At 35.9% G+C, this 27,290-nt stretch overlaps 2 protein-coding genes across 6 annotated transcripts; both read left to right on the top strand.

The window, feature by feature from the left end:
- Positions 1–6,624: 6,624 nt before the first annotated feature.
- On the top strand, positions 6,625–10,997 carry LOC124824311 (G-type lectin S-receptor-like serine/threonine-protein kinase At4g27290). Of its 3 annotated transcripts, none has more exons than XM_088110264.1 (7): positions 6,628–7,979; positions 8,798–8,893; positions 9,489–9,625; positions 9,725–9,935; positions 10,021–10,258; positions 10,344–10,494; positions 10,566–10,997. In XM_088110264.1, exons 1-7 carry the CDS (start codon positions 6,662–6,664, stop codon positions 10,863–10,865), a joined length of 2,451 nt encoding a protein of 816 aa, XP_087966390.1. In that variant the 5' UTR covers positions 6,628–6,661; the 3' UTR covers positions 10,866–10,997. The 3 variants fall into 3 exon arrangements, with proteins under 3 accessions (XP_087966391.1, XP_087966390.1, XP_047152688.2); XM_047296732.2 differs by having other exon boundaries at positions 6,629–7,979; positions 8,789–8,893; XM_088110265.1 differs by lacking the exon at positions 10,344–10,494 and having other exon boundaries at positions 6,625–7,979; positions 8,789–8,893; positions 10,566–10,707.
- An 8,258-nt stretch (positions 10,998–19,255) lies between these two features.
- Positions 19,256–26,387, top strand: RUG3 (Regulator of chromosome condensation (RCC1) family protein). Of its 3 annotated transcripts, none has more exons than XM_088110368.1 (7): positions 19,257–20,058; positions 20,914–21,053; positions 21,923–22,117; positions 22,227–22,355; positions 22,441–22,596; positions 23,673–23,786; positions 25,508–25,645. In XM_088110368.1, the coding sequence occupies exons 1-6, from the start codon at positions 19,547–19,549 to the stop codon at positions 23,684–23,686; spliced, it is 1,146 nt and encodes a 381-aa protein (XP_087966494.1). In that variant the 5' UTR covers positions 19,257–19,546; the 3' UTR covers positions 23,687–23,786; positions 25,508–25,645. The 3 variants fall into 3 exon arrangements, with proteins under 3 accessions (XP_087966493.1, XP_087966494.1, XP_047148171.2); XM_047292215.2 differs by lacking the exon at positions 23,673–23,786 and adding an exon at positions 25,984–26,387 and having other exon boundaries at positions 19,296–20,058; positions 25,508–25,776; XM_088110367.1 differs by lacking the exon at positions 23,673–23,786 and having other exon boundaries at positions 19,256–20,058; positions 22,441–22,680; positions 25,508–25,643.
- The last annotated feature ends 903 nt before the right edge of the window (positions 26,388–27,290 follow it).

The following is a 27,290-nucleotide window of genomic DNA, read 5'->3' as shown; positions in this document are numbered from 1 at the left end:
CTTTTGTTCCTAATAAAAACAAATCAAAATCTTGAAAGTTGAAAAATATATTTGTTTTTTATACATATATAACCCCAGTTATGTCTTGAATGAGTAGTAGGCTTCACTTGATTGAATTTATTGCCATGTTGTGCTATGGAAGTATGGGATTTAGGAAGTTGGGGCTTCGTGTTGTACCAAATATGGTATCTTTGAAAGAAATGGTTGTGATTTTCAAGTGGATTATGGATTAAATTTGAATGTGATAAATCTGATAAATTAATGACAAGATATGTGTGCAAGCTATTCAAACCCTTGTAAATGGTATTAATAGTTTGGAAGGGTTGCATTACACAACTACAATTTAACTATAATTGTATAAACATAAGTTTGTTTATGTACCTTTAATTATTTTTGTCAGACCTTAAAGCACAATCTCTTGATTGCAAAAAGAAGGTTGTTGTAGACTGAATTCCAGCTACCAACCTTCAAAATTTATCACAAATATATAAAGATATATAAATATCAAAAAGTTTAAGTCATTGTCACACTGTGATAATCTATTTAGTTTAATCCATGCATAAATTTATACTTCAACAATAGAAATAAAAATACAATATTTGTAGACATTGTAGACATTGTAGACAGAATAAAAACACAAATATTATATTCATGTATTATTGGTTTAAGAAAGAAGGTAGAAGGGACCCAATACATGACACCAATACTACATATGTTAAATTTGTGTCTCCAATTCAAAGTTATCATCAAGCATGCAAGCATTACCACAACTCAAATGACTCTAGAAAATGAAGGTTTGCAATTCATATAAAACATCCAATTTAGTATTTATTCAATTTTTTGCTTACTTTGAAGAAGGACTGCAACGCGTTTGTTTAAAGACGCAAAGGTTGTCAAGAACACGACAACAACATTAACATGCCCCCGACCAAGCTACGTTACATTGTCTCCCCCTAGTCGTTCATCCAGTGCGGGATGGATATTGTTGGGCCTTTCCCAATCGGAAGAGCACAAAAGAACATCCTTCTCGTGGCCATCGACTATTTCACCAAGTGGGTGGAAGTCGAGCCCTTGGCCACCATTACTGCCCAACAGGTCCAAAAGTTCGTTTGGAAGATCATATGTTGTTTCGGCCTCCCCCACACGATTGTAATTGATAATGGTCAAAATTTTATTGATAAGAAAGTGGCTGAGTTCTACAAAAACTTAGGCATTAAACACGTAACTATTTGTGTCGAACATCCTCAAACGAACGGTCAGGCTAAGACGATGAACAAAACCATTATAGTTGAGTTGAACCGTCGATTGGGAGACGCTAAAGGTGGATGGGTGGACGAACTACCATAAGACCTACAGAGATACTGTTTCTCATCGTATGGTACGATCACCGAGACCTTATTCAACTTAGTGTACGGTACTAATGCCATGCTTCCTTTTGAAGTGGGCAAACCATCCATCAGGAGGAAGTTAGAATACTTGGGCCTCAACAAGGAACAACTCCGAGTATAACTAGACACACTTCTATAAAGACGCAAAGTAGTAGCCATGGGGGTAGAAGCCTAGAAAAGAATGGTCGCCCGAAGGTACAATACCAAGGTCAGGCCAAGAAGTTTCCTAGAAGGTGACTTGTTATGGAGGAAGATGTGCGAAGCAAGAAGGAACTGAGCACATGGAAAGCTCGCTGCAAATTGCGTAGGCCTATTCAAAGTGGTCAATGACTTGAAGAATGACGCCTATCGGCTCGAGCACCCGAATGGCAAAGTGATCCCCAACACTTGAAACTCATCACACCTCAATTTTTATTGTAGTTAAAAACTCCATGTAACACATTGTGACTATTAATAAAATCAGAAGTTTCCGAAAAAGATATTCTATGCAAATTATTCGTCCCAACGACCTTAATCGCATGAAGAGAACACAAGCCTAAAGAACGTTCTATGTTAACTCTTAGATCTAACCGATTGGTGAGGAACTTTCTTTGTGAACTCTCACCGCATCACAAAATGCCAAGCCTGGGAAACATTCTAAGTGAACTCCTAGAGCTAACCAATCGGTGAGGAATGTTCTTAGTGAACTTTCACTGCATCGCAAAACGCCAAGCCTAAGGAACGTTCTAAGTGAACTCATAAAGCTAATCAATGGGCGAGGAACATTCTTAATGAACTCCTAGAGCTAAACGATTTGTAGGGAGTGTCTCTTAAGCATTTATAAAAAAACAAAGAATGCATTTTCACATAATTGTTGGATTATCATTTGACCATGATTAAAGAAAGTTAGACAATAATTATGGCCAAGTCAAAATGAACTATGTAACAAAAGCGTGATAATACACGACCACATGTCACACTCAAGCACATAAAAGTAATAAGAAGATAAAAGAAATTTAACTTTTGAAAAAAGCGAAGTCTCATTCTCATTAACTTGTATAGGGGGTATACAAAAGAGAGGCTGAGCGGAAAAAAGGCCAGCCTAAATCAAAAGCATTGTTTCTCGGACGACCCCAATTACAAATTGACATGAAAATAATTAAAAAAATGCAAAATCCCCAACACTTGGGGAGGTTCTTCACTTCTCCCCACTCGTCGGACTCTCCTTCCCACCTTCCTCTTCCTCCTCGACTTCTTCCATTTGAACCTCTATGTGTTGAGGGTCTTCTGGAACGGTCGTCGGCTCTTCATTCTCCTTTGCGGTAGGATCGAGAGTATCAACTACCTGCCCATCAACAACCATCTTCATAACATCAAAGCCCTCATAGTCAATAGGGATGTTGAAAAAGAGAGCAACTTTCGGATCACCTTTTGGAAGTCATTGATGTCTTCATTGTAAACCTTACTCCTGAGCATTTCGTTTTCTTTAGTTAATGTGGCTTTCTGCACCAGAAGATTGTCCTGCTCGCCTAGCAGATCCTTGCACTGAGAGCCCACACATTGAAGGTCAACATCCTTACCGGACACTCTACCAACTATAACGTTTGAGCCAAGGTAATTGATGAGGTCGCAGGAGGGGACTTTTCGAGGTAGCTGATTGATCATCGTAGATTTCTCCTAAGAGGTAATCCCCCTAGGATGCCCAGTCCAATAAAATATTGATCGGGCGACCTACTTTATTGACACCTTTATGAAGTTAGTCTTGAACCCTTTATAGGAGGTGTTGAAAAGGGTGAACAACGTCTAGTCTTTCTCGAAAATGAGAGACACCCAAGATTTATTAGGGTGCGGTCAAGTCTTGAAAAAATTCAAGAAAAATACTGGCATTGAGGTCAGGTCCAAGGCCTTATAGACAACGATGAATGCCTGCATGAATGCCGCCACGTTCAGGTATAGTTGGGTGGGAGCCTTGTTCAGCTCCCGTAAAATGCCCATTTGAAAGTCAAAGAGTGGGAATCGAACAGACATGTCACGAAATATTGTCGAGTACGCATAGAAGAAATCTAACGCGTAACCTTCCCTCCCATGGCAAGCCCTCTCGGTTCGCTTACAAATGGCAAGCTTGACACATTCGGCATCCGCAGCCTCCGCTACCAATTTAACGTGATCCTTTAAATCCTCCAAGGATGAACAGGTTTTGAAGTAGGAGACGTAATTCCCCACCTCATGAGGATCCCAACCATATCCTGGAACGGGTGGCAGTAGCACGTAGGACCTTGTCCACTCCCCAACAACATCTTTTTCTATGGCAACCATCACACCATCATCAACAGGAGCGGCCTCATTATTTATGTGCATGTCCGTTCCACCGTCAACCAAAGCCTTGCCCTGCTCGGTTGACATTAGGATGGAAGAGTCGACAGACGACGACGACTCTAATGCATCATTAGCGTACCCTCGGATTCCCTTCCCAATGGACTCCTCAGACGAAGTAAGTTCCACGGTCAATATTATTACCTTAGAATGAAGGGTGAATGAAACACTTGGTAGCAAAGATAAAAAAAAAAGAATAAGTGTGAAAATGACAGCAATACCACTCCCTATTTGATAAAGCCCGGTCATGGCAGATCGGTGAAGAATTCATTGAATCATCTGCAAATCGTGGTAGCAAACATAATGCGCAATGAAAACCAACCCTAACTAGGTGCGACCCGATCGAATTCGTAGCCAAAGAGCTCGAGGGAGCAGACATGTGCTACGAACCCTAGGTTCGAATCAAAATTGGTGGTTGAACGCAAATCGATGGTAGAAGAGGTTTAATCGATGGAAATGACTAACAGTTTGGTGCAAAAGAGATAACAAGGTGACGAAGGAAGAGAGGATCAAAATGAAGCTAAAATGCCTCTACGTAATGAGGAACTTACATTCAGTGATGAGAGGCAACGTGGAGACTGAATGATGAAGTGGATGAATAAATAGGATGACATGAAAGAGCTTGGGAGAACTTCCGAACCAGTGTTGGGTTTCGGTTAATGAGCGGATAATTGATACAAAGAAGAATTGAGAATGAATGAGAGGGAACTAGGGTTTGATAAAGTGGGTAACGAGAAAGTAAAGCAAATGGGGAAATGAGTTCTGATGGATGAGCGAGAAACTGAAGGGCAAAGTGGGAAAATGAGAGAATAAGTAATGTGAATGGGAGGTGGCTAGAAGAGGATCCTTAGGATTCTCTAGCCTTGAATCTTAAGGAGAATTGTTTTTGGAGTCATCTCTACATAATAACAATTCATTAATCTCAAAAGTGTCATTTACAGAGGTGTTAGCATGCCTTTATAGGGATGAGATCCCTCCTATGTCTATCACATGCCTATCACGTTATACACATGTTTTATACAAATAAAAGAGAATATTAAATATGTTCTTTTGTTGGAGCCTAGGCTTGGGCCCAAGTCATCACTTATAGCAGAAAAAGTAGTTTCGTAGGCGGATCGCAGCCGTTGAAACCAACTAGATCTAACGATCCATAACACACGACCTTTCATGTCAAGCAAGCGCACGAATCCTAAGGATCCAAGTGTCCTACTCGCCCTAGCTACATTTTTCTGTAAACACCACCATAACTGCCCACGCGAGCAACTGCTTCTGAACGAACGACTTAACGAAACCCATCTCATTACAATACTCAAGGTCATCTCCTCGCCTTCCACAAATCCCTTCACATCTCCTCAATGGAAGACATGCTTAGGCGCTTGTGTACAATATGGCCACTTGGTCAACCATGGACTGAGGGGTCAATAACCTTTTCAATCCCATAAGAGACTATCGGTTCACCAATCGATCATACTACAAATGAAATTAGCAATGAGAACAATTACATTAACCCTAAGTTAGATCATTACTGTTTGGGTCGTAATTAGATCAATACTAATCATAAGCTCATTCCAAAATCTATAAATACAAGTTAGATATCTAGGTAGTTAGTTATTTTTACTATGCATTTATTCCTGCAACATTCGAACAAACACTAACTTTAGCATCATAATACTTTATGTAGGTGACACCCGACTTGATCAAATAATAAAAAGAGAAGATTAAAAACAAAATTTTGACCTAAGCTTAAAACTTGAAAATTATTGGTGGAAAAAGACTTAACTTAGACTTCATGAAACAAAATTCATTGTTTGCTATTGGTACTCTTAATAAACAAAATAAACAAATAAAAGGAGGAATATAAGTTGAAGTTTTGACGAGACGCGTAAGTTTGCGTTGATGGTGTGTGGGAGAATTAAAGAAAAGGAAAGAGAAGAAGAATAAAAAAATAATTTGTAAAAGTTAAAAAATATATATTTATTTTTAAAAAAATTAAAGAAATAAAAATTCAAAATATTAATAAATTACACCACGAAATCAAAAGTTAACATTAAATTACAAGATTAAAAGAACATTAAATTAAAAACTAAATAAATATTTATTTTCAAGAGTCATTAATAAATAATTTATAGTAATATATTGATTTTAATTAGTTGATAATATCGCGTAATAAATTGAATATTTTTTAATATTTAATTAATAAATAATTGAATATGAAATTCAACTACTTTCCAGAATTGATTGTGAGGATGTGATTGATGTAACCTTCACTGGCGGCTGGAAACGCCGTTCAGGACAAGTTTAAATAATATTTTATTCAGGTCAACTGATTCACAGTAAGATAAGATACTTCTGCACCATTTTCATACGAGATGAAATTCAATTCTTCCGCACCGGTACACAACTCTTACAATTATTATCTTATTTTTAATTAATTTATATTTACAATTATTATCTTAATATAATATTTTATTAATAGAGATAGTTATGAGTAGAGATGATGAGGGGGACAACAGACTCCCTACCCATTATTTGACGTGAAAAAAAAATCTATTTATTATATATTTTGTTATCTGTTTAAAAAATTACCGTAAATATTTTAAAATACCAAAAAATATTTAAAAAAATTAAATTTATAAATTTTGAATAAAATTAAAAAATATAATATAAATTTAGTTTAATTTTAGTTAGTTTTAATTAAAATATAAATTAATTTTTTTTATAAATATAAATATATTTGTCATATATTTTGTCATACATTTTATGGGGTGTTATGTATAAATATTTTTGTCATCTGATTTTTAAGGAAGATGTATTCAAAGTGGGTGGTGAAAAGATATTTTCTTTTCATATATAGTCAAAAAATTCTACGATAAACTACTTATTCCCTCAACATCCGTGCCTCGTGTGCAGCTATTAACACAATGGCAATTCCACTACCTTCCACGCTTGTCATCATAGCCAGCCTATTTCTTCTCTCCCCAAAAATTTCCTCTGAAACCAACACCATCACTCAGCTTCAGCCACTTACCTATGGAACCAACTTGGTTTCTGAGGGAGGAACCTTCGAGTTAGGTTTCTTCATCCTAGGTACGTCAAAAAACCTCTACCTAGGAATATGGTTCAAAAACATCCCACAAAAAACCATTGTTTGGGTTGCCAACCGCAACAATCCAATCAATAACACCAGCAGCAACTCCACCGAGTTAACCATAACAAAAGAAGGAAACCTGGTTCTTCTCAGCAGCAACAACACCGTTCACTGGTCAACAAATGCAACAACAAAATCTAAATCGGTCAACGTCGTAGCACGGCTATTGGAAACCGGCAACTTAGTCGTTAGAGATGAAAACGACAACAATTTTGAAAACTACTTGTGGCAAAGCTTTGACTATCCTTCGGACACACTTTTACCAGGAATGAAGCTAGGATGGGAAGTAGCAACAGGTCTCAACAGATACATCACTTCTTGGAACAATTGGGAAGACCCATCTTCTGGTCATTTCTCTTATGGAGTTTCAAGACGAAACGTCCCAGACATGCAAATTTGGAACGGTTCATCAGTGATCTACCGAAGTGGCCCTTGGAGTGGGTTTCGATTCAGCGCCACACCGTTATTAAAGCGTCGTCCATTGGTTAATATCAACTTCGTTGATAATCCTAGGGAAAGTTATTACCAAGTTTTTCCGCGAAATAGTTCGATGATTCTGAGAACGGTGATTAACCAAACGGCTAACGCTCTTCTGCGTTTCATTTGGGAGGAAGAAAGTCAAAACTGGAAGCTTGATTTAGTTATCCCCAGAGACGGTTTTTGCGGCTATGACTACTGCGGCTCTTTCGGGTACTGTGCTGTGACGGGTAACACTTCAACTTGCGAGTGTTTACGAGGGTTTAAGCCAAGATCGGCGGAAAACTGGAGTGCAAAGATTTGGAATGAAGGGTGCGTGAATAGCAGTGAATCATGGAGGTGTCGGGTGAAGAACAAAGACGGGTTCGTTAAGGTTAGTAACATGAAAATTCCCGACACTAAAACATCGTGGATGAATCGAAGTATGACAATTGATGAATGCAAGGCTAAGTGTTGGGCAAATTGTTCGTGCACGGCTTATGCTAATTCTGATATCACTGAAACTGGAAGTGGTTATAGCGGTTGCATCATCTGGTTCGGCGATCTGTTGGATTTGAGATTGCTTCCAGATGCAGGGCAAGATCTATATGTCAGATTGGATATCTCCACCATTGGTAAGCGATTTTATTTTTGTTTTCTCTTGGTTAAATAGAAATTACAATATGTTACAATTCATGAGAAATAACCTTAGCAATGAAGTATGTAAGCACACAAGATTCTATTTACTAGAAATCTGGAGTCAAGTTAAATAGATCTTATATTAAAAAATTATAAATCTTATATCTACTCACGATACAGAGGAATGATTATATAAATATAAAACAACTTTATCTTAGCAGGGTTTTTGTAATTACTATTTTCAGTTTTTGAGTCTTGATTAGTTTGTTAATTAATTTTCTTTTCAATTTCTTCAATTGTAATGTAAATAACCTCGATATTTTTTAGCTTTAGTCAAACTGTTTCTTTTTTTAAGAGCAAGTTGATCTAATGAAATATTTTAATAGAAACTTAATTGTTATAATTTTTCTTTCTTAAGATTTGGTAGCTGTGTTTTAAATTTCTTAATTGGTAGCTGTGTTTTAAATTTCTTAATTATATATTTCTTTTATTATCATAAAAATATTGTAGATATATATACAGATATGTTTGTACTGGTATAGATTATAAAATTACAGGCTATGATAGAATTTGGGTGTTTGTTCTTAAATACATGAAGTCAACTAAAATTAAACCCGAACAAAATTAAACGAAGAATCATTAATTATGTCTAATAGTGCAAACGCTTTAAATATTACTTTTTTTGAAACTTAAAAAATTAACCTGAAACCCACTTCTAATTTAAATTTTAGCCTATACCATGTTCTTCATAATTTTTTATATTTATTTCAATTACAATGTCTATTTCTTTCATTTCTCTGTGAAGAAAATAAAGATTATTCAAAGAAAGTGGTGATCGGGGTCACAAGCTCAGTTTCATCGATTGTTGCGGTGCTTGTAATATTCACATTCCTTTACCGTAGAAGAAAAGGTAAATTTCTTTATCTGATTCGAATTTCATTATTATGTTTTTCTCTATTAGTTATGTCGTCAATGTAAAAATATTTGAAAAAAGCTTCACGTTTTATGTTTTGGTGGCATATTTATATATATGAAACATCACTTTTGCTGTATAGCGTGATAAATTTTCTACTTATTATTATCATAGATAAATCTGATAACTTATAAAAAAAAATCTATAATAATTTCTTAATCATTTAACAAATAACACGTTGAGACACAAAATTATGGTTTCTTTCATATTCAGATTTTCTCTTTATTTTGCAACATTATCTATTGAACAGTATACCCTTCAATTTATTTATTTTTCTAACTACAAAAGGGTAGACAATTTTCATAGGTATACATAGTTCAGTAAATTTAAAGAACATGTAACATCATATTGTATAAAGATTTTACGAATAATTGATGATACTTTACAAAGTTTATACAAAAAAAAAATCACATTTTTTATAGAGAATTTGACAAAAAAAACAATGTAACTTTTTTTAATAATGTAACTTCTTTTGAGATAAAGCACAGAAAAATACTTCTATTGTGATGCTAATACATTTCAAATGAAACAGATAAAAAAGTAAAGATAAACGGGAGTGAAGATGATCTAGAGCTACCTTTGTTCGATTTTGATACAATAGCATGTGCTACCAATGACTTCTCAGAGGACCACATGCTTGGCCAAGGTGGTTTTGGTCCTGTATACAAAGTATGCAACAATCTTCTTTACCATCAATAGTTAAGAAAATAGAACATAGTTTTACTTCTTTATATGCAATTTAACTTATTTGTCAATTTTTTAATTAAGGGGACATTATCGGATGGAAAGAATGTTGCAGTGAAAAGGCTCTCTGATACATCTGCACAAGGACTCAAGGAATTTAAAAATGAAGTTATATTTTGTTCTAAACTTCAACATCGGAATCTTGTCAAAGTTCTTGGATATTGCATTGAAGAACAAGAAAAATTACTCATTTATGAATACATGCCAAACAAAAGCTTAAACTTCTTTCTTTTTGGTCAGTGATTTTCCTAAACTTTTGACTCTCTTTTTCATTCATATATTTATTGATTAATTAAAGGTAGCAAAAATATCAATTACAGATCATTCTCAAAGCAGACTCTTAGATTGGTCTACACGATTAAATATTATAACTGGAATTGCTCGAGGACTTCTTTATCTTCATCAAGATTCTAGATTAAGAATCATACACAGAGATTTAAAATCGAGCAATATCTTGTTAGATGATGATATGAATCCAAAGATTTCTGATTTTGGATTAGCAAGAGGAGGTAGAGGTGATCAGATTGAAGGGAATACAAGGAGAGTTGTGGGTACATAGTAAGTATTTTTTTTATTTAATGAGAAAGCTGATATTTATCATAAATCATATATCAAAATGATTTAATGTAATTTTTTTTTTCAGTGGTTATATGGCTCCTGAATATGCAATTGGTGGAGTATTCTCTGTTAAATCTGATGTTTATAGCTTTGGAGTTTTATTATTAGAGATTTTAAGTGGAAAGAAAAACAAAGGATTTTCCTACTCAATCCACAACTATAACCTTATTGAACATGTAAGTATTGAAAGTAACTTCAATTTATATATAATGAATTGGATTTTATTCATTGTTTTGCATTGTTGTAGGCATGGCGGTGTTGGAAAGAAAGCATCCCAATTGAATTCATCGATACTTGTTTAAGGGACTCATACATTCTATCTGAAGCCTTACGATGTATTCATATTGGTCTTTTATGCATACAACATCAACCTAATGATAGACCGAATATGACTACTGTAGTTACAATGTTAACGAGTGAAAGTACTTTACCACAACCCGAAAAACCTGTTTTCTTAATGCAAAGGGTTCTAGTTGAGGAAGATGTTGGACAAAATATGTATTGTCCAACAAATGAAGTTACAATTTCAGATGTGGAACCAAGATAAGAAATTGATCTTATTCTTATCTTAGACATCAATACCAATCATAAGGTTTTTGGTCACAAACCAAGGTTTATTGTATAACAAAATAAAATCTTGATACAAAGTTTCAATATTCATCTTCTCCTTTTATGTCTTTATCTTTTATAATAATAATAATAATAATAATAATAATAATAATAATAATTATTATTATTATTATTATTATTATTATAATATTAATACTTGTAATAATAATAATTATTATTATTATTATTATGATAATTATAATAACGGTAATTATTAATAATAATTATATATGCATTTTAGCTTCAATCAATATTTATTTTATATTTGTTATCTTTATTTGGACTCATTGTATCAAATTTCTTGATTTATAGTGTTGTTTTTATTATTATGTGATGGATGCATATTGCTTTAGGGTTACATAATAAACTCATGGACAATGGGTTTTGTGTATGCAATTGGACTCTAAAAGGGTTGGGGGAGAGAAAGTGTGGGGAGGGAAGAGAGAGAGAGAGGGAGATATTGGGTTTGAAGATGCAATTGGACTCTAAAAGAGTTAGAGGGGGAGAGAGAGAGAAAGTGTGCGGGAAGGGGAGAGAGAGAGGAAGGGAGGGGAGGAATAAATAAAATCTATAGATAGTCCACACATTACCTTGTGAGTGTGGTAAGATGAAACTTGTTGGCAATGGCTTTGCAAAGCAGTAGAGGCCACCACAAGTGCACAACAACAGTTGAATTTACCGTTATTTGATACTTAATTTTTATACTAAAAACATCCTTTTTGACTTAGAAACTAGCTTAGAATCATAGTTTTGATGAATAAGAGAATTGAAGGTGAATTTAATGATTTTGTGCTAGATTTCCTTGTTTTCAACAGTAATTGAGATGATTTGAAGAAGAGTTGAAGTAGTAAGGAGTTGGAACTCAGGAAGAACTGAAAAAGCATCAGAAAGGAGGATCGCAGCAGCGCTAAGCGCCACATTAGGGGCCCTCAGCGCCAGAGTACACTGTCTCACGCTTGGCTGCCCTTTTCTGGAGCCCTCAACGTAGGATACCCCTGGCTCGCGCCTAGGCGCCCTTTTCAGGGGTGCTGAGCGCAACTTCCTCGAGTCGCACCACGTCTGCTTGCCTTCTGAGCTGACCTTGAGTGTCAGTTCTGACCCGCACACCGCCTGGGCGCCTAAGTGGGGTGCTGAGCACTAGTCTTGTGGGCTTGGACCCGTTTTCTGTTATTTTTATGTTCTATTTAAGGACTTGGACGTCCTAGGGTTCACATCTTTAGACGGAATAGGCACAGGAAAACACTCTTTGATCCCTCGGAGTCGGATTTGGATGCGGAAGCTCCTATCTTCAATTTCTAAGGTTTTATATTTCATTCTTTTTTTATTGTTCATCTAGTTTCACCATGTCAATGGTGAACTAAACTATATTTATTGTTGGGAAATGATGTAACCTTTGTAAACTCTCATGTATTGAATCGATTCTTGATTATATATGCTTCTTTCATTAATTGTTAGGGTAATTCTTCTTCACGTAATGCTTGCTTTGGTTAAATCATTCTTTAGCATGATGTATGATTTTCATGAGTATTGGAAGGTATCTTACAATTCATGATCTGGAGAATTATTCCCAGAAGCAGTATTGCTCAGGAATGGGGGTATGAGTTCTGGTTGTCTTAAGCTTCTGTTCTTCACAATTAATTATTAGGAATGCTAGGAGTCGTATGAACTAATAATTAAGGATGGGCTTTCTTCGCCGAGGAATCGGGTTTTAAGTAGTTTAGATAGTGACATTGACATTAATGAAGAAGTAGAATTCATATATACATGAGAGTAAACTAGGTGAAATCTAACCCTAACAACATATTCATTCCATAATATCAAACCCGTTCATCTTTGCACTTTTGTCCAATTGATCAAATTGCATGCATATTTACTTTTCAGTATTTGAATTCTAAACCTAAAAGAGTTTGTTTTCAAGTCTTATTTAATCAAGAAATCACATAACTGTTTAGGCCGTGAGTATCTAGGGAAACGATACTTGGTCTTACCATGTTTATTACTTGATATGATTCGGTACACTTGCCAGAGTCTTAACAAGATTTTGGCGCTGTTGCCGTTGTTAAAATCATAACCCCTGTCAATGAAACGCTTGCGGCCTCCATTCATTTTCACATTAGACAAACCATTTCTATTTATTAAACTTCCATTCTCGGTGTGTCTTCCTACAATCCCATTGTCTTGAACATTTTGTGTTAGACCTCTATCAGGGATTTTACCCTGTGTGTTATAATCCCTTTGTCTACTACCAACAACCTTCTCTCCCATAATCTTTGAAGAATATAAATCATGAACAACTTCCCTCTTTATGACACTCCCACGGCTACCATTCAAACTAGACCTAACTATATTTGTAGACTTTGGTTCTAAACTATGACTCTAGCGTTTCAACGACCCACTTTTCTGCTTTGCCTTTACATCAAGGTCCTTTTCTTTCCCATCATTTTCGTCAAAGGAAGGCTTAAATTATGAGTCCTTCGGAAGAATCACATCACTAATCAACCCAACATTAGAGCCACCATTCAGTGAAGCAAAAACTGCACTGAAATTCGTCTTAAGTCTAAGAAACCTGAATTTTCCCCGTAAACCTCGCGTTCAAAGCATTCCCAAAAAAGGGTCTCAAAGAAATTGGAACCTTATAGGAAAATAATGTATTGGCACCAAAATGCAAAACAGAAGCAAAAGCATAATTCCCACTAATTTCAAATCCAGCAACTCCCGTCTCAAACAAAATGAACAGTACAATGTTAAGGACTTACGAACGACAGAGTCAGTGACATTATTTTTCTTTTTCCAAATTTCTTTGTTGCTCCTTGCTCGCGGACCACCCAACCTAGAAAAAAAAGGGTTTCTTTACAATTGTGGTTTTGGTGGAGACGAACATCTAAAACCTTGACTCGCGGGTGACACTAAGTGAAGAGCTAGTGATTCTGGTTTTTCAGAGAAGGCGGCGACGTTGTGGAAGTGCGATTTGGGTAGGGCTTCTTCATCACGCAATGTAGGAAGAGTTTCTTCCTCTTCCGCCATGACACAAGGTCACACAGCTAGGAGAAAGCCTCCTTTCTTTTCTCTTTTTTGGAATAGCGATTCGTAGAAAGGTGGTGGCATCGTTGCCGGCATTGAAGGCATTGAAGAGGATGATGGAGATGAATAAGAGAGAAAAGTCTCACGGCCTAAAGACGCAGATCACCACGTTTCAGAAAAAAAAAGTGATGTGGCACACCGTTAGCCACATCAGATTAAATTTAACGCCATTGGTTTTGGAGGACGAAAAATTATAGTTTCTTTAAGGAGAAGGATCAAAGTGTACCAAAGTTTGAAAGAGGGACGAAAAATGAAATCGCTTCATAGTTGAGGGACTAAAAACATATTTAACCCAAATCTACCACAACTTTTTCTTCATAAAACAATATCATATTCATTCTAATAAAATATCAATGTAAGCCTTTAAGGGACCTATAATTTTTCACTAACCCTCCATTGATGGAAATATCAGCACAATTTTTTCTTCTTTAATCTTTCTACCAAATTATTGTCATTCTGCTTTAAATTATATAATTTTTTATTTAAATTTTAGGCTTAAATGCTTACTTCGTCCCCATGTTAAGAGGTGAATTTTTGTTTAGTACCCGGTTTTAAAAATGAAGACATTCGGTCCCCATGTTACGAAAATTTTATGATTTCAGTCCTATCCGTTTAACAGCGTTAAAATTGAAAACGTTGAACTGACTATGGATGTGAGGTGTGCAAGAAATGTGATCGTGGCAATGAGTTGGGATACATTAGTTGACGTGATACATTACGTGTTTTTAAATTGGGGAAATTAAATAATTAGGGATTTTAATCGTGGAAATTAAAACATTACGCAAGTTAGGTCATAAATTGGGGATTTTTCAATCGTTGAATTGGTTGATAGTGTGGAAGGATTGACGTTCTCGAAGGATTCACATTTTCGAAGGAGATTGTTGAGTGAAAAGGGTTGGTGAAGGACATTGTTGAGTGAAAAGGATTCACGTTGGGTGATATTTCTTTGAAGCGAAAAGGTAAAGGTGCTCTTTTTATCACTTCTTTTATGTAGTTGCTTTTCTCCATGGAAGTATGTTGTCTTCTTATCCCCTTAGTATGTTCTGTTGTGGTCCCCTTTGTTGTGTTGCGGTCTCCCTAATAACGTTGGATTTGTAGTGGTCTCGTTCTTCACTGCTTTTCGTTTTGTTGTGCGTACTGTTTGTATATTTTGGTCCCCAGCTAGTACGGACTGTTTTGTGCTATTGTCCCCTTAGTGTGTAGTACTATTTTGTCTTTCGTATTGTTGAATCTGTGGTTGTTGTTTTAAGTTGTGGTTCATGCATATTGATTTAAGCTTTAAGCCAAAATGGAATGTTGTAGGTGAAACAATGATTGCGTGTGATTAAGTTTGTATGCCTACACATGTAATAGTTGTTAGTAACGTGGCATCTTTACAATGTAGATGCATGTGAAGGTCATTAAATAATGATAGTAGATGCATGCGAAGGTCATTAACCAATTGCATTTAGTTTGACACTTACTTTTATATAGGCATATAATAATTGACAATTAAAGAAAATGTCTGACTCTGATATTGAGGTGGTGTTTCACCATGGGGTAAGTTTGTGAATGATGGGTCATTTGCCCCAAAATTCACAAGAGACTACAGAAGACACAATATTGGATACTTAAGTAAGTAAACTACACAAGGAGTTACTCATTTTCCATTTTATTGTTTCATTATAAATTTGTTGCTAATATTCATTTTTTATGCTTTGCCAGTTGGTTAGGGCTGCAAGTATGGACCTGTCATGCTTTGATGTAGAGAAAAGAGATTGTAGCTGCAGGAAGTGGACTTTAATAGGAATCCCTTGTTGTCATGCACTCATAGCCATGAGATTTTTAAACATCAATCTAGAAGACTACATCCCAAATTGGTTTAGAACCTCCACTTATGAAGAAACTTACATTCCACTAATTTTCCCTATGAATGGACCTGAACTATGGCAAAGGACTTCATATGCTGATATTTTGCCTCCTCCGAATAGGGTGTTGCCATGTAGACCAAGAAAAAAAAGAAGACTGGAGAGTTGGGAGCAAAAAAGGGATGATACATAACTTGGACAAATTGGAATCCCAAATAGATGTGGCATTTGTAGACAACTAGGGCATAGAAGAACTAATTGCCCTCAAGCAAGTGAACAACAACACCAACAACCTACACCAGACTCCACTCAAGCAAGTGAACAACACTAGGAACCTACACCACACCCCACTCAAGCAAGTCAACAACAAGACTGCGAAGCTACACCACAACCCACTCAAGCAAGTCAGATTACTTAAGAACCCCAGATCGATCACACTACAACACCGCTTTAAAAATTGTTGACATTTCTGTTGTATTTTGGATATGTACTTTAAACTTTAAGTACTGTTGCTTTGAAATATTGAGGTCATGTTTCACCTTCAACATTATTTTGGATATGATGTATTTTGCACTTAATAACTTTAACATTTTAGATCATCTGTGATGTATTTTGTTAAGTGATGTTTAATCATCAATATCATATCATTTGTTCTAAAACTATAAAATACAAGTCTAAATCACATGGATTCTATTACATTTACTGTATCTGGTTAATTGATAAGGATAGTTAGACTTGCAAATTCTAATTTGGGTAGACCTAGGGAAAAAATATCTACAGAAAAATTGCTGGAAATTTTTGTATTGTGGTTTGGCAGCTTGTTAATATTGATGAAGACCTTTCAGGAAATCTTCATTTAGTGGCTTTTTTCAGTTAGGTTGGTTTTACACATCAGGGTCTCTGTGACCCGAAGAGCAAGGTTTCTAGAGCTTTATGCTGATTAAGTTTTAAACTACAAAATTTAAAAAGTGGGCAAAGTCAAAGGCATAGGCATCAAGATTGTATTGGCAGCAGCAGCTTTCATGTTTTATTGATTCGTTCTTATTTGATGGGTAAACAACTAGATTAGATATGGTTTTTAGGATTACTTCATTTCATTATGAGAGTGGAAAGTGTTAGAATCGCTGCAACGGAATTATTAGCGTGGAACAAACCAAGAGGGGGGTGAATTGGTTATATACTTTTATTGTGCCTTTTATTATTTTTCTCTTAATTTTTCTTACTGGGCGAATGATTAAATATAAATGACAGAGTAAGAGAAAGAGAAAAATTACACAGGTGATTTTATCCTGGTTCAGATCACTAGGATCCTACGTCCAGTCGCTTATCTCAAACAAGATAAACCTTTTTCACTAACACAAAACACTTACAAATATTAGTCACAAAGAAAAACAATTTTTAAGAGTTTAGAAATACCACCTCTCTTGAAACCACAAGAGATGAACTTACACTTCCTTTGAATCTTCACAAAGGATGACCACCTCCTTCGAATGCTTCACGAAGGATGATTCTCTTCCAGGCACTTCCTCGGACACACCAAGGATGAACAAGTTATTCCTCTGTCACCGCAGTAGCACTTCAGGACTTTGCAGACAAGAGTTTCCTTAGCTTCAACAATCTCACAGAGTTCTCAAAGAGTTCAGAGATCTTTTGCACAAGGGAAGAGTTATTTTTGAGATAAAGAGTGAGCCATTTTATAGACTCAGCCTAATACCCTTCCATTCTTCGAAAACGGGCCATCTAACGCATTTAATCGATTAACATAAATATTAATCGATTAATAATGAGTACAACGGCTAGTTTTTCAAATCTGAAACCCCCAACGGCTAGTTTTTCAAATCTGAAACCCCCAACGGCTAGTGTTAATTGATTATTCTCAGGAATAATCGATTAACTAAATAAATCAAATATAAATTACAAGAATCAACCCTAATACATATTTGAGCACTATTACATCAACTTTGATTATTATAAAAGCTTTATAAAATACAGAGATCTTCAATTTGTCTTTATGGATCTTGACTTGTGCAAATCTGTTCATCATCAAAACTTCATCTTTGATTTTTGCTAACAGAAAAGGTATACTATTAGTTTAGCAAACCAATGAAAAATAAATTTATGGTAGACTTTTAGTGGCTGTGAAAAGTAACTCATGACAGAAAGAGAGGGGAATGTAAAATACATCACAGATGATCCAAACACTTGAAGAATAACACAAAACACTCTGATACCAGTAACAACTTCTTCAATAAGTATAATCTCATTACACGCACAATGTCATTACAACCAGAATCTTCATTAAGTAACAAACAAACATTACAATATAACCCCATCAAACACCACTTCAACAAAATTAAAACATAAGACATACAAAGATGATGTTAATGAACCCTATCAAACATAAAAAAACCCAACTACACCTTCTCCCTTTTTTGACAAACCAAAAGTGATTTTTCCAAAGTCATAATCTTTCTCCTTTGCCATCCAATTGTATTATCCCTTTCATCTATATAATCTTCAGTGCGCCATTTGAAGAAATTACATCCTTGCACTTCTTCGTTTCGACTCCGCTGTTGAAAACATCCAACCAAAAACATCTCAGGATAAACCAAACTAATGTACCCCAAAATAAAAACACAACAAAGAAAACAAACCTTGTAATTAGGGCAGCCCCAAAAATGCTTCTCCTCATTCTTAATAGTTTTTGCGACTCTTAATACGACAAGCTCTCTACAATAGCATATTTGGCTGCCAACCATTCCTCTTGATGAACCACCACGCGAGGTCCCCTATGAGCAAGACGAACACTGATTCATTGACATTGCCTCGAGGAAGGACACAATATTGCTTCGTCGAGACCTACAAAACCACCCCAATCCCAACCAGCCAACTTAGGGCACCCACCTCACAAACAACGAACTTCAGAAACTGTGTTGGAACAAAGAACTTAGGGCACCCTACCTCAGCTCACCTACTTCACATGAGTTCCTTCAGCTAAGCTCCTTGGAGATTAATATGTTAGGACAAATCCCTATGCATTTGCGTTTCCAAATTAAAAGGAAATTTTCATATCTGTCCTTGCTAAAAAATGTGCTTTTACCACACTGGATAAGTAATTTGCCACATCTTTTAACCTTTAACACCGTTCCTACCATTTTAATGGATATGACTGAACTCATAAATTTTTCGTAACATGAGAACCGAATGTCTTCATTTTTAAAACCGGATACTAAACAAAAATTCACCTTTTAACATGAAACAAATAAGTATTTAAACCTAAATTTTATTAATTATATATAATAAAAAATCACATACACAATGTTATATATACGGTAGAATATTACAATTGTACAGTACATATAACATAGTAAAATCTTTCAGGGTCCTTCCTATCTTTCACATGCTAATATAGAAAACAGTTTCTTACATCCATTATCATTTTTCGAATAATTTTGTTTTAATTTTCACCTTTATTTATATTTCGTTGTAAACTCTCTTCCCTCCTCCCTTTCAAACAAAGAACAAAGGCGTCTAAAAGGTGGTATGATCGCACAAATTGTAGTTAACTAAGCAATGTGCACCCAAATCAGACCAGCCATCATCAGTGTTGGGCAAAGTTAGGAGTAGTATTGTACTACGCAAACCAAACTGTTTCAACAACCATAGACAAAGCATAACCTAACCGAAACACATGAAGCTAATTTTCGGCTGCCGCCACCACCACAACATAGCCACTCTTACTCGTGGCTTGCGCCACTTTTCCACCACCCCGAAGCCCCCACTCCTCTACACCGCCGACACAATAGCCGGCAACGACGCCATCCTGCAGGTCCTCTCGTGGGGCAGAGGCGCCTCCGGCCAGCTCGGGGGTGGCGTGGAGGAGACCCGCCTGTATCCTTCTCCGGTGGCCAACCTGGCCGTCCCCAAATCCTCCTTCTCTCTCGCCCAAACTCCCGGCCGCCTCCCCGCGGAGAAGTGTCAAACCCCTGAAGTGGGCATCTCGTGTGGACTTTTCCACTCTTCGTTAGTCGCTGGTGGGGCTCTCTGGATTTGGGGAAAAGGTGATGGTGGAAGATTGGGCTTCGGCCACGAGCATTCCCTGTTCGTGCCCACCCTGAACCCTCACCTAGATAACCTTCGCTCTGTAGCCCTCGGCGGCTTGCACTCCGTTGCTCTTACATCAGCTGGCGAGGTCTTCACCTGGTCAGAATCCCTTCAACTTTTTCAAACTCTAGTTGGTCACTTTGGATTCTCTTTGTTGTTTTCTAAAGTCAGGCATATAAGACGTTCTTTGTTTATATGAACTATGTGAAGCGGAAATTGATTAATTAAACTAAAAACATTATTAGAAATAGATATCAAACACACCCTTACCTTCGTGGAATTTCTGATTGGATGAAGGGTTGTTTTCTTATATCAGGCACTTGATGATTAATGTGAACTCTAGATTTTGTTGATCGTCTAATGTTCCAGAGAAGCCAAATTTGATTGGTTAAACTGATTGACAGGTCGTTGTTGGTGATACCAACTAAGACTTATTACATTGTGTGCATGAAGTTTCTTTCTTTCTTTTCAGGGAATGAGGTGAGGGATGCCAAATTGAGAGGAGAAAAATGTCAACCATATAATTTAAATGAATGGTTGTATTATTATATAATTTAAATAGACGATTAAAGCAGAAACTACTTGAAACAAACTTGACTAATTATTTATTTTTTTGCGATCAAGATATAATCCTCTCACAAGATATGTCTGCTGTTGTTGAAATGCTGATTTTTGTTTAATGTACTAGTTTTAGCTTGACTGATAAATGCCACAAAAGAGGTTGGACATAATGCCTAGACGCTTTTTATGCATGGTTAGAAAGTTTTAGTCCCTGACGAAATTATTCGTGGCTTAACTTCAACATAAATTTACTCTACCATGCGAGCTTAACACTTTGTTGAGGCTGAGAATACTTTTGTAATTTGAGGAATTAAAAAGTTCCTAAATTTTATAGGTCATGCTTTCCTTCCTCTCAATAAAATTAATTTTTGTGGATGAAAATGAAGTTTTCAGGGGTTATGGTGGTTTTGGTGCACTTGGACACTCAGTATATCACCGAGAGTTATTTCCGAGGTTGGTAAAAGGCTCCTGGGAGGGAACTATAAAACACATTGCCACCAGTGGAACACATACTGCAGCAATCACAGAATCAGGTTTGTATGATGGATTGAACTTCAGCAATGATTGAAACAAATTTGGATTGATGAATAGTAAGGAAAAATAATTACCGAATTTAAAATCTGGCTGATCTCATCAGTTGCAATTTTCTTATATCAAATTGTGACAAGTGTTTTCTTACCCTTGTAAAAGGAAAAGAGCAAAATAAAGACAAGAGGATATTGGAATAAAATTCCCTCGTTGATTGATGACAGAAATGTACATCATATACACTGCTATATCACGTGGATAAAAAATGGAAAAGGAAAACAGAAAATTGTACAAGAGCATAATCACTATATAGCTCTTCATGTTCAAGAAGAATTCTAGCTATTTACAACTATTATTCAGCTATTTCTGAAATACAAAAGTACAAGGTAGCAGAGTGTGCACTGTGGCCCATACTTTATTTCTGCACAATATTGTTTTTGAGAATATTCGGCTTTTTGTTATATTGTGTCTTTCTGTTTATTTTGGAATACAAAAGCAGTCTACAGAAAAATATAAAGCATAGAAAATTTTCCTAATATTACAGGCTCTCTGTACACTTGTTTTCTTATGATGAAGTGATTCAATAAAGGTGCACTTATATTATAAATGTCAAATCTGATTGAAAGATTTTGTTAAGACTTTTAAAATACAATGCTTGGTTGCTGGAAGATAGAGATTTCTATTTCGATGTTCAGCCTTTTCTTATTGCACTCATCCTTTTATCATCTCAAGGCTATACATCCATTTCTCCTAGTTTTAAACTTTCTTGCACCAATTTGAGCTTCTTCTTAGGAATGTCCAGTAACATGAACATCGTATAAAATGAAATGGTATGTACCCTTTGAGACTGATGTTGGGTTTGTATTGGACATAGGAGAGCTTTATACCTGGGGTCGAGATGAAGGGGATGGTCGATTGGGCCTTGGTCCTGGTCGGGGCCCAGATCATGCTGGTGGACTTAGTATCCCTTCCAGGGTAAAAGAATTACCTTACCCTGTTGCTGCTGCTTCCTGTGGGGGATTTTTCACAATGGCATTGACGGAGGATGGACAATTATGGAACTGGGGAGGTAATTGTCTCGTTCGTATGATTTTTCTCAGTATTTTCAGACGTTTGGCAAACTTCCTTTATCCATTGCTTTTAGTTTTGGAAAATTGATAAGGTTGGGATTTTGTCAGCTAATTCTAACTATGAACTTGGGAGAGGTGATAAGACTGGTGGTTGGAAGCCGAGGCCCATACCCAGCCTTGAAAATGTTAAAATTATTCAAATAGCAAGTGGTGGATATCACTCCCTAGCATTAACTGGTATGCTGATACGTCACCAAGTTTGTTTTGTTCATTTCATTCTCATGGATTATATAATTATATCTATATTCTTAATTTTTCTTAGGTGATGGGAAAGTGCTCTCATGGGGCCATGGTGGACAAGGTCAGTTGGGCCATGGATCTGTCCAGAATCAGAAGATACCAGCTGTAGTTGAGGCTTTATCTCAAGAGCATATTATATATATTACATGTGGGGGTTCCTCATCAGCAGCTTTGACGGGTAATACTGACCTCATCTGACATATCCTTCTGATGATACTGCTGGTAAAAAGAATTAAAGCAATTCCCATGACAATACGAAGAGGTAGAGACCGAGAGTGAATAGTGAGAAAAAGAGAACAATTATTCTTTATTGATAAATTAGAAATGGAAAGTCTCATCACTCTCCTCACAACGAGTTTTCAAAATCTGCTACTGCAGTTTATTTTCATTGCTATTTATACCCATTAACCCCTAACATTATAACAACTGCCTAACTAACTGACTTGTAGGTCAGTTGGGTTTGTTACCTTATTCCTTCTAGAGTACACTTTAGTAATTGGCCGTTTGTTTGTTAGCTGCATAAATTCACTTTAAAATATAAATAACTTTTATTTTTTGGGTGTGTTCTCTAAGAGCTTAATGCCCAATGCAGCACTAGACAATGACAATTGCAAGGCGATAGATGAAGACAAGTGAATAAAGCACAAGATACCTCAAGTAACACAAAGATCAAATGACAAATAAATGAAGTAGACAAAGTAACATGTGGCTTTCACAAGACACAATTTGAATTGTGAAGATTGTCTCCAACCACTAATGGACTCACGCATCCCAAATATGATATTGATACAATGGACCCACTTTCTAATTACTAGTATTCTTACATTTCCACTTTTAGCTCAAACGAGTATACAAAGTTAGACTATATCCTTGTCTCCTCTTGAGATAAAACATGAGGGCACCAAGCCACTCTTTGCTTTCTAAGTACACAATGCTACTTGCAAATATAGAAGATGTTTAAGAAGGTCACAAGGAAACTCTTAGAGAGGAGATAAATTATTTTAACACTCCTTGTAAAAGAGAGTAATTTCACATGGTGAAGGATTTACATATAAATTTCACTCTCTCAAAGCTCTCTAGTAGACATATAAGCTATTAAAACCTATTTTTTTATTTATAGAATAACTTCACACAATGAATATTTTACAAACCACATTACTCTCTCGTAGTTGTCTAGTGTACAATTTGCTATTTTTGTAGTTAGAAGCTTTTTCAATCTTTTGCATGCAATGTATTCCATTCACATTTCATCAGTTGCAGGAAACTAGTCTTTTCTACATGGGATGACTTCTATTTATTGGAAAGACTGAAAAGAAAACAAAATAGGAGAGTCCTCTCTCCTCCAAGGGTTTCCCTTCACACATGATGGTAATGATTTTGTCAACAATTCTCTAAACATCCAAAAACCTCCCTGCCTACAAAGACCCCCCCACTATATAAAGAAAGACTCACTCAACCTAACAACCTAACTAACAACTAATTCCTAATATGTTTCCTTCTATCCTGCACATATTATATCTCATCATTACACACCCCTGCAGAACAACCTTGCCCTCAAGGTTGGTACAGTGACACTTGTTCCCATGACTCATCTTCATCAATGTGTTATCACAGGAAGGGAACCCACTGGCTAGTGCCTGCCAATTCAGGTCTGGAGGCTTGGGTGGTGATCGATATGACTCCTTCTGTTCCATTAATGATAAGAACTGCTTCAAACCAAGAGACCTGGAAAACCAGTGACTTCTTGCACGACTCAAATTCTATGGCATATCTTCGCGACAACTCTTGTTTTCTCATTTCTACTTCTAGATCTTCCATAATTACTTGGCCATCCCCATAAAGCACAAGTGTTGTAATATGCTCTGAAACTGTTTGCATTGCTTCCATTACTGAAGTTTCTTTCCTTCCATCTTTACTTTCCTCCATTGTGAGTAATTCAAGATGGCTAGTGAAAAACAACTCTGCAAGAAAACCAGAAATTCCTTTGTGGCCAGTGATAGAAGCAAGATCTACAGGTGTTATAACATCAGGAAATTCAAGATATGGATTTGTAACTGCCATAGTGGATGCACCCCTGGACACCAGGGCCTCAACTAGGTCGCTCCCTGACCCCACTGTTTTAACCCTAGGCCTCAACAATTCTGCTCCCTCCTCATCTGGTTTACTACTCGGTGTAGATGTATCTTCCTTCTTCTCTTCATCATTAGCCAAGTACTCTCCTTCAGAGAATTTCTTGCCTTTCTTGCTATTTTGCAGACTATCTTTCTCAGCATCCAATCCCGTTTCTCTCTCTTTCTTTCCTTTCATGACAGATATCTCACTTCCTTTTAAGCCCCTTCCATGATTTATGCGTTCCTACCACGTCTTTCTTTTCTTGGACGATTTCTCTTATTTCTTGCACAATATGAACCATTTTATTACTTTTGTGATGTTTAATTTTGACAAATTATATGTATATATATGAGAGGAGGGATCAAGTAACTAAGATACTTATTCCTCATGCTCACCCTTCATTTTCAGAACTTAATTGAATGACTCTTCAGACAGTTAGATTAAAAGAAAATAGTAACTCTTAAAAGTTAGAGTAACTTGATTCCCACTCCCTTGTTTCTCTCTCTGCATATATAGACATACATAGAGCTGGCTCATAAACTGATGTAATCTGACTATATATAGCTGATTATTTTTATTTGTGAATTCCATGATCCAATTAAATGATATTCTTAATAAGTCTATTTGACGCAAATGATAATATGCACCTAAATTCTGTTCTGTATTTTAATTCTCTTACTTCCTTTTATATTCTCGTATGATTGCTTGTGTATATTGAGATCGGGAAATTATGGACGTTTGCGGTAAATTGTTCATCTAATGAAATATTGCGATTAAATTATGTAGTGATGTAAATAAAGAAAATGCTTAGAGCTGATCTCTCAAGCAATTTATAAATCAATTGTCAAAGTTGTAGGTTGTTTGGCGAAAATTGAACTTCGAAATTTCTCATTTTCCTTGTCATGATAAGTTCATGTTAAACAAAATTTCAATTCATCGTAACACAAACTAAGCTTACTTTTTTTTGCTCTGAACAGAGAATGGAAAGTTGTACATGTGGGGAAATGCTAATGATTCTCAATTAGGAGTTCCTGGGCTACCACCCATTCATCCATGCCCGGTTGAAGTCAACTTCTTAATGGACGATGACGGATTAGGACCTCACAAAGTTTTATCAGTTGCAATTGGCGCATCACATGCCATGTGTTTAGCTTTGAGGGAGAGTAGTTGATTTCGTCAACTGACGTGGAAATCTCTTCTTTCACTGTAGTGTTCTACTTGGATATAATTCATTTTGCTGCAAAAGGTAAATTTCTTGGGTGAAAATGCAGTTTATTTATTTATTTTTTTGAAATAGGATGTCACATAATGAACATATGACGATTAAAGATGATTGTTTTCAATGAATTCAGATCTCATCATCAGGGCTGCAGGCACTTTTTCTTCTTCCTCATTTGAATTTGATATAGCAGAACACGTTACTCACCAAGATTAGTTTCATCCTTTTTTGCAGATAGCTAAATTGTAAGAATATAAGATGGTTGAGATGGTTGAATTGCTCTCGAAGTCCAACACATCTAATTGGCAACTCTGACTACACCAGAGGTCCTGCATTTATAGTTTCATTCTCCTAAAATCTTATTCCAAATGAAAAATGTATTTGTTTTATTGCCTATTCCTTCGTAGATGGAAAAGATTAAATTTGAATTTCACTTTGGGTTGGAAAACTGGCTAAACGTAATTCACTATCAAAAGTTAGTTTCAAGGAGAGTTGAATTAAATTGAACTATTTTTTGTCACGACCGGTTATGTCAAATTTGGACGAATTTTATTTGGCCTTTTTCTATCAAATTAGGTTGAATTTCAGTCTTGGTTGACTTGATTAAATTCAACCAAATTTTGATTGTAGTTGATTCAGTTGAATTTGATCAAATTTTACTAAGGGTCGATTTGGCCGAATTTAAGCCAGGGTCGATTTGACCTAATTTGGCTAAATTTTGAGTGGAGCTGGTTCTATTGATTTTAGCCAAATTCAATAAAATTTAGCTAAATTCAACCAAATTTTGGTTGTGGCTGATTTAGTTAAATTTAACCAAATTTCAATCATGGCTGATTCAATCAAATCTGACCAAATTTCAGTTGTGGTTGACTCGGCTGAATTTGATAAAATTTTGGTTGTGGTCGACTCATTCAAATTGGTTAAATTTTGGTTGGAGTCAACTTGACCAACGATCGAATTTTAGTCGAGGTTGATTATGTCAAATTCATACATATTTCATTCTATCGTAACTTTGATAAATTTGGTTAAATTTTGATTTGGGCTTACTTGGTCAAATTCAATCAAATTTCAATTAAGGATGACTCTTTCGAATTCAACCAAATTTTCATTGACTTTGTTAAATTTGACCAAGTTTCGATTGTAACTAAATTCAACTAAATTTCAATCGGAGCTTGACCTTACTTATCCTAACTTGTCCCATCGTTCGGCTCGAGCCAAGCTATCATGACCTTCTACTCAAGTTGGATTGTCTCAACTTTCAACTAGGGACGACCCATCTAAATCTTCGTTTCGGCTGATTTGGCTCGACCTTCGACCTATGTGCCTTTGTGTTATTCTATCTTTCATTAACAAAATAATTTTGAAGTTAGGATTAAATATGTAATTGGTCCCTTAATTTTAAGTGAATTTTAAAATTATTTCTTTTTTGAAACTTTGACTCATTTTAGTCTCCTAATTTGAGATATACGTGAATTTAATTATTGGGTTAAAATATGCTTTTAGTCCTTCAACTATCAAGCAATTTTGTTTTTCGTTTCTCT

This window comes from Vigna umbellata, chromosome 3 (genome assembly GCF_029865625.1).
Source record: "Vigna umbellata cultivar VRB3 chromosome 3, Vumbellata_1.0, whole genome shotgun sequence".
NCBI lineage: Eukaryota > Viridiplantae > Streptophyta > Magnoliopsida > Fabales > Fabaceae > Vigna > Vigna umbellata.
The sequence above is the reverse complement of the archived record's forward strand: the minus strand, read 5'-3'. Positions and strand labels throughout refer to the sequence as shown.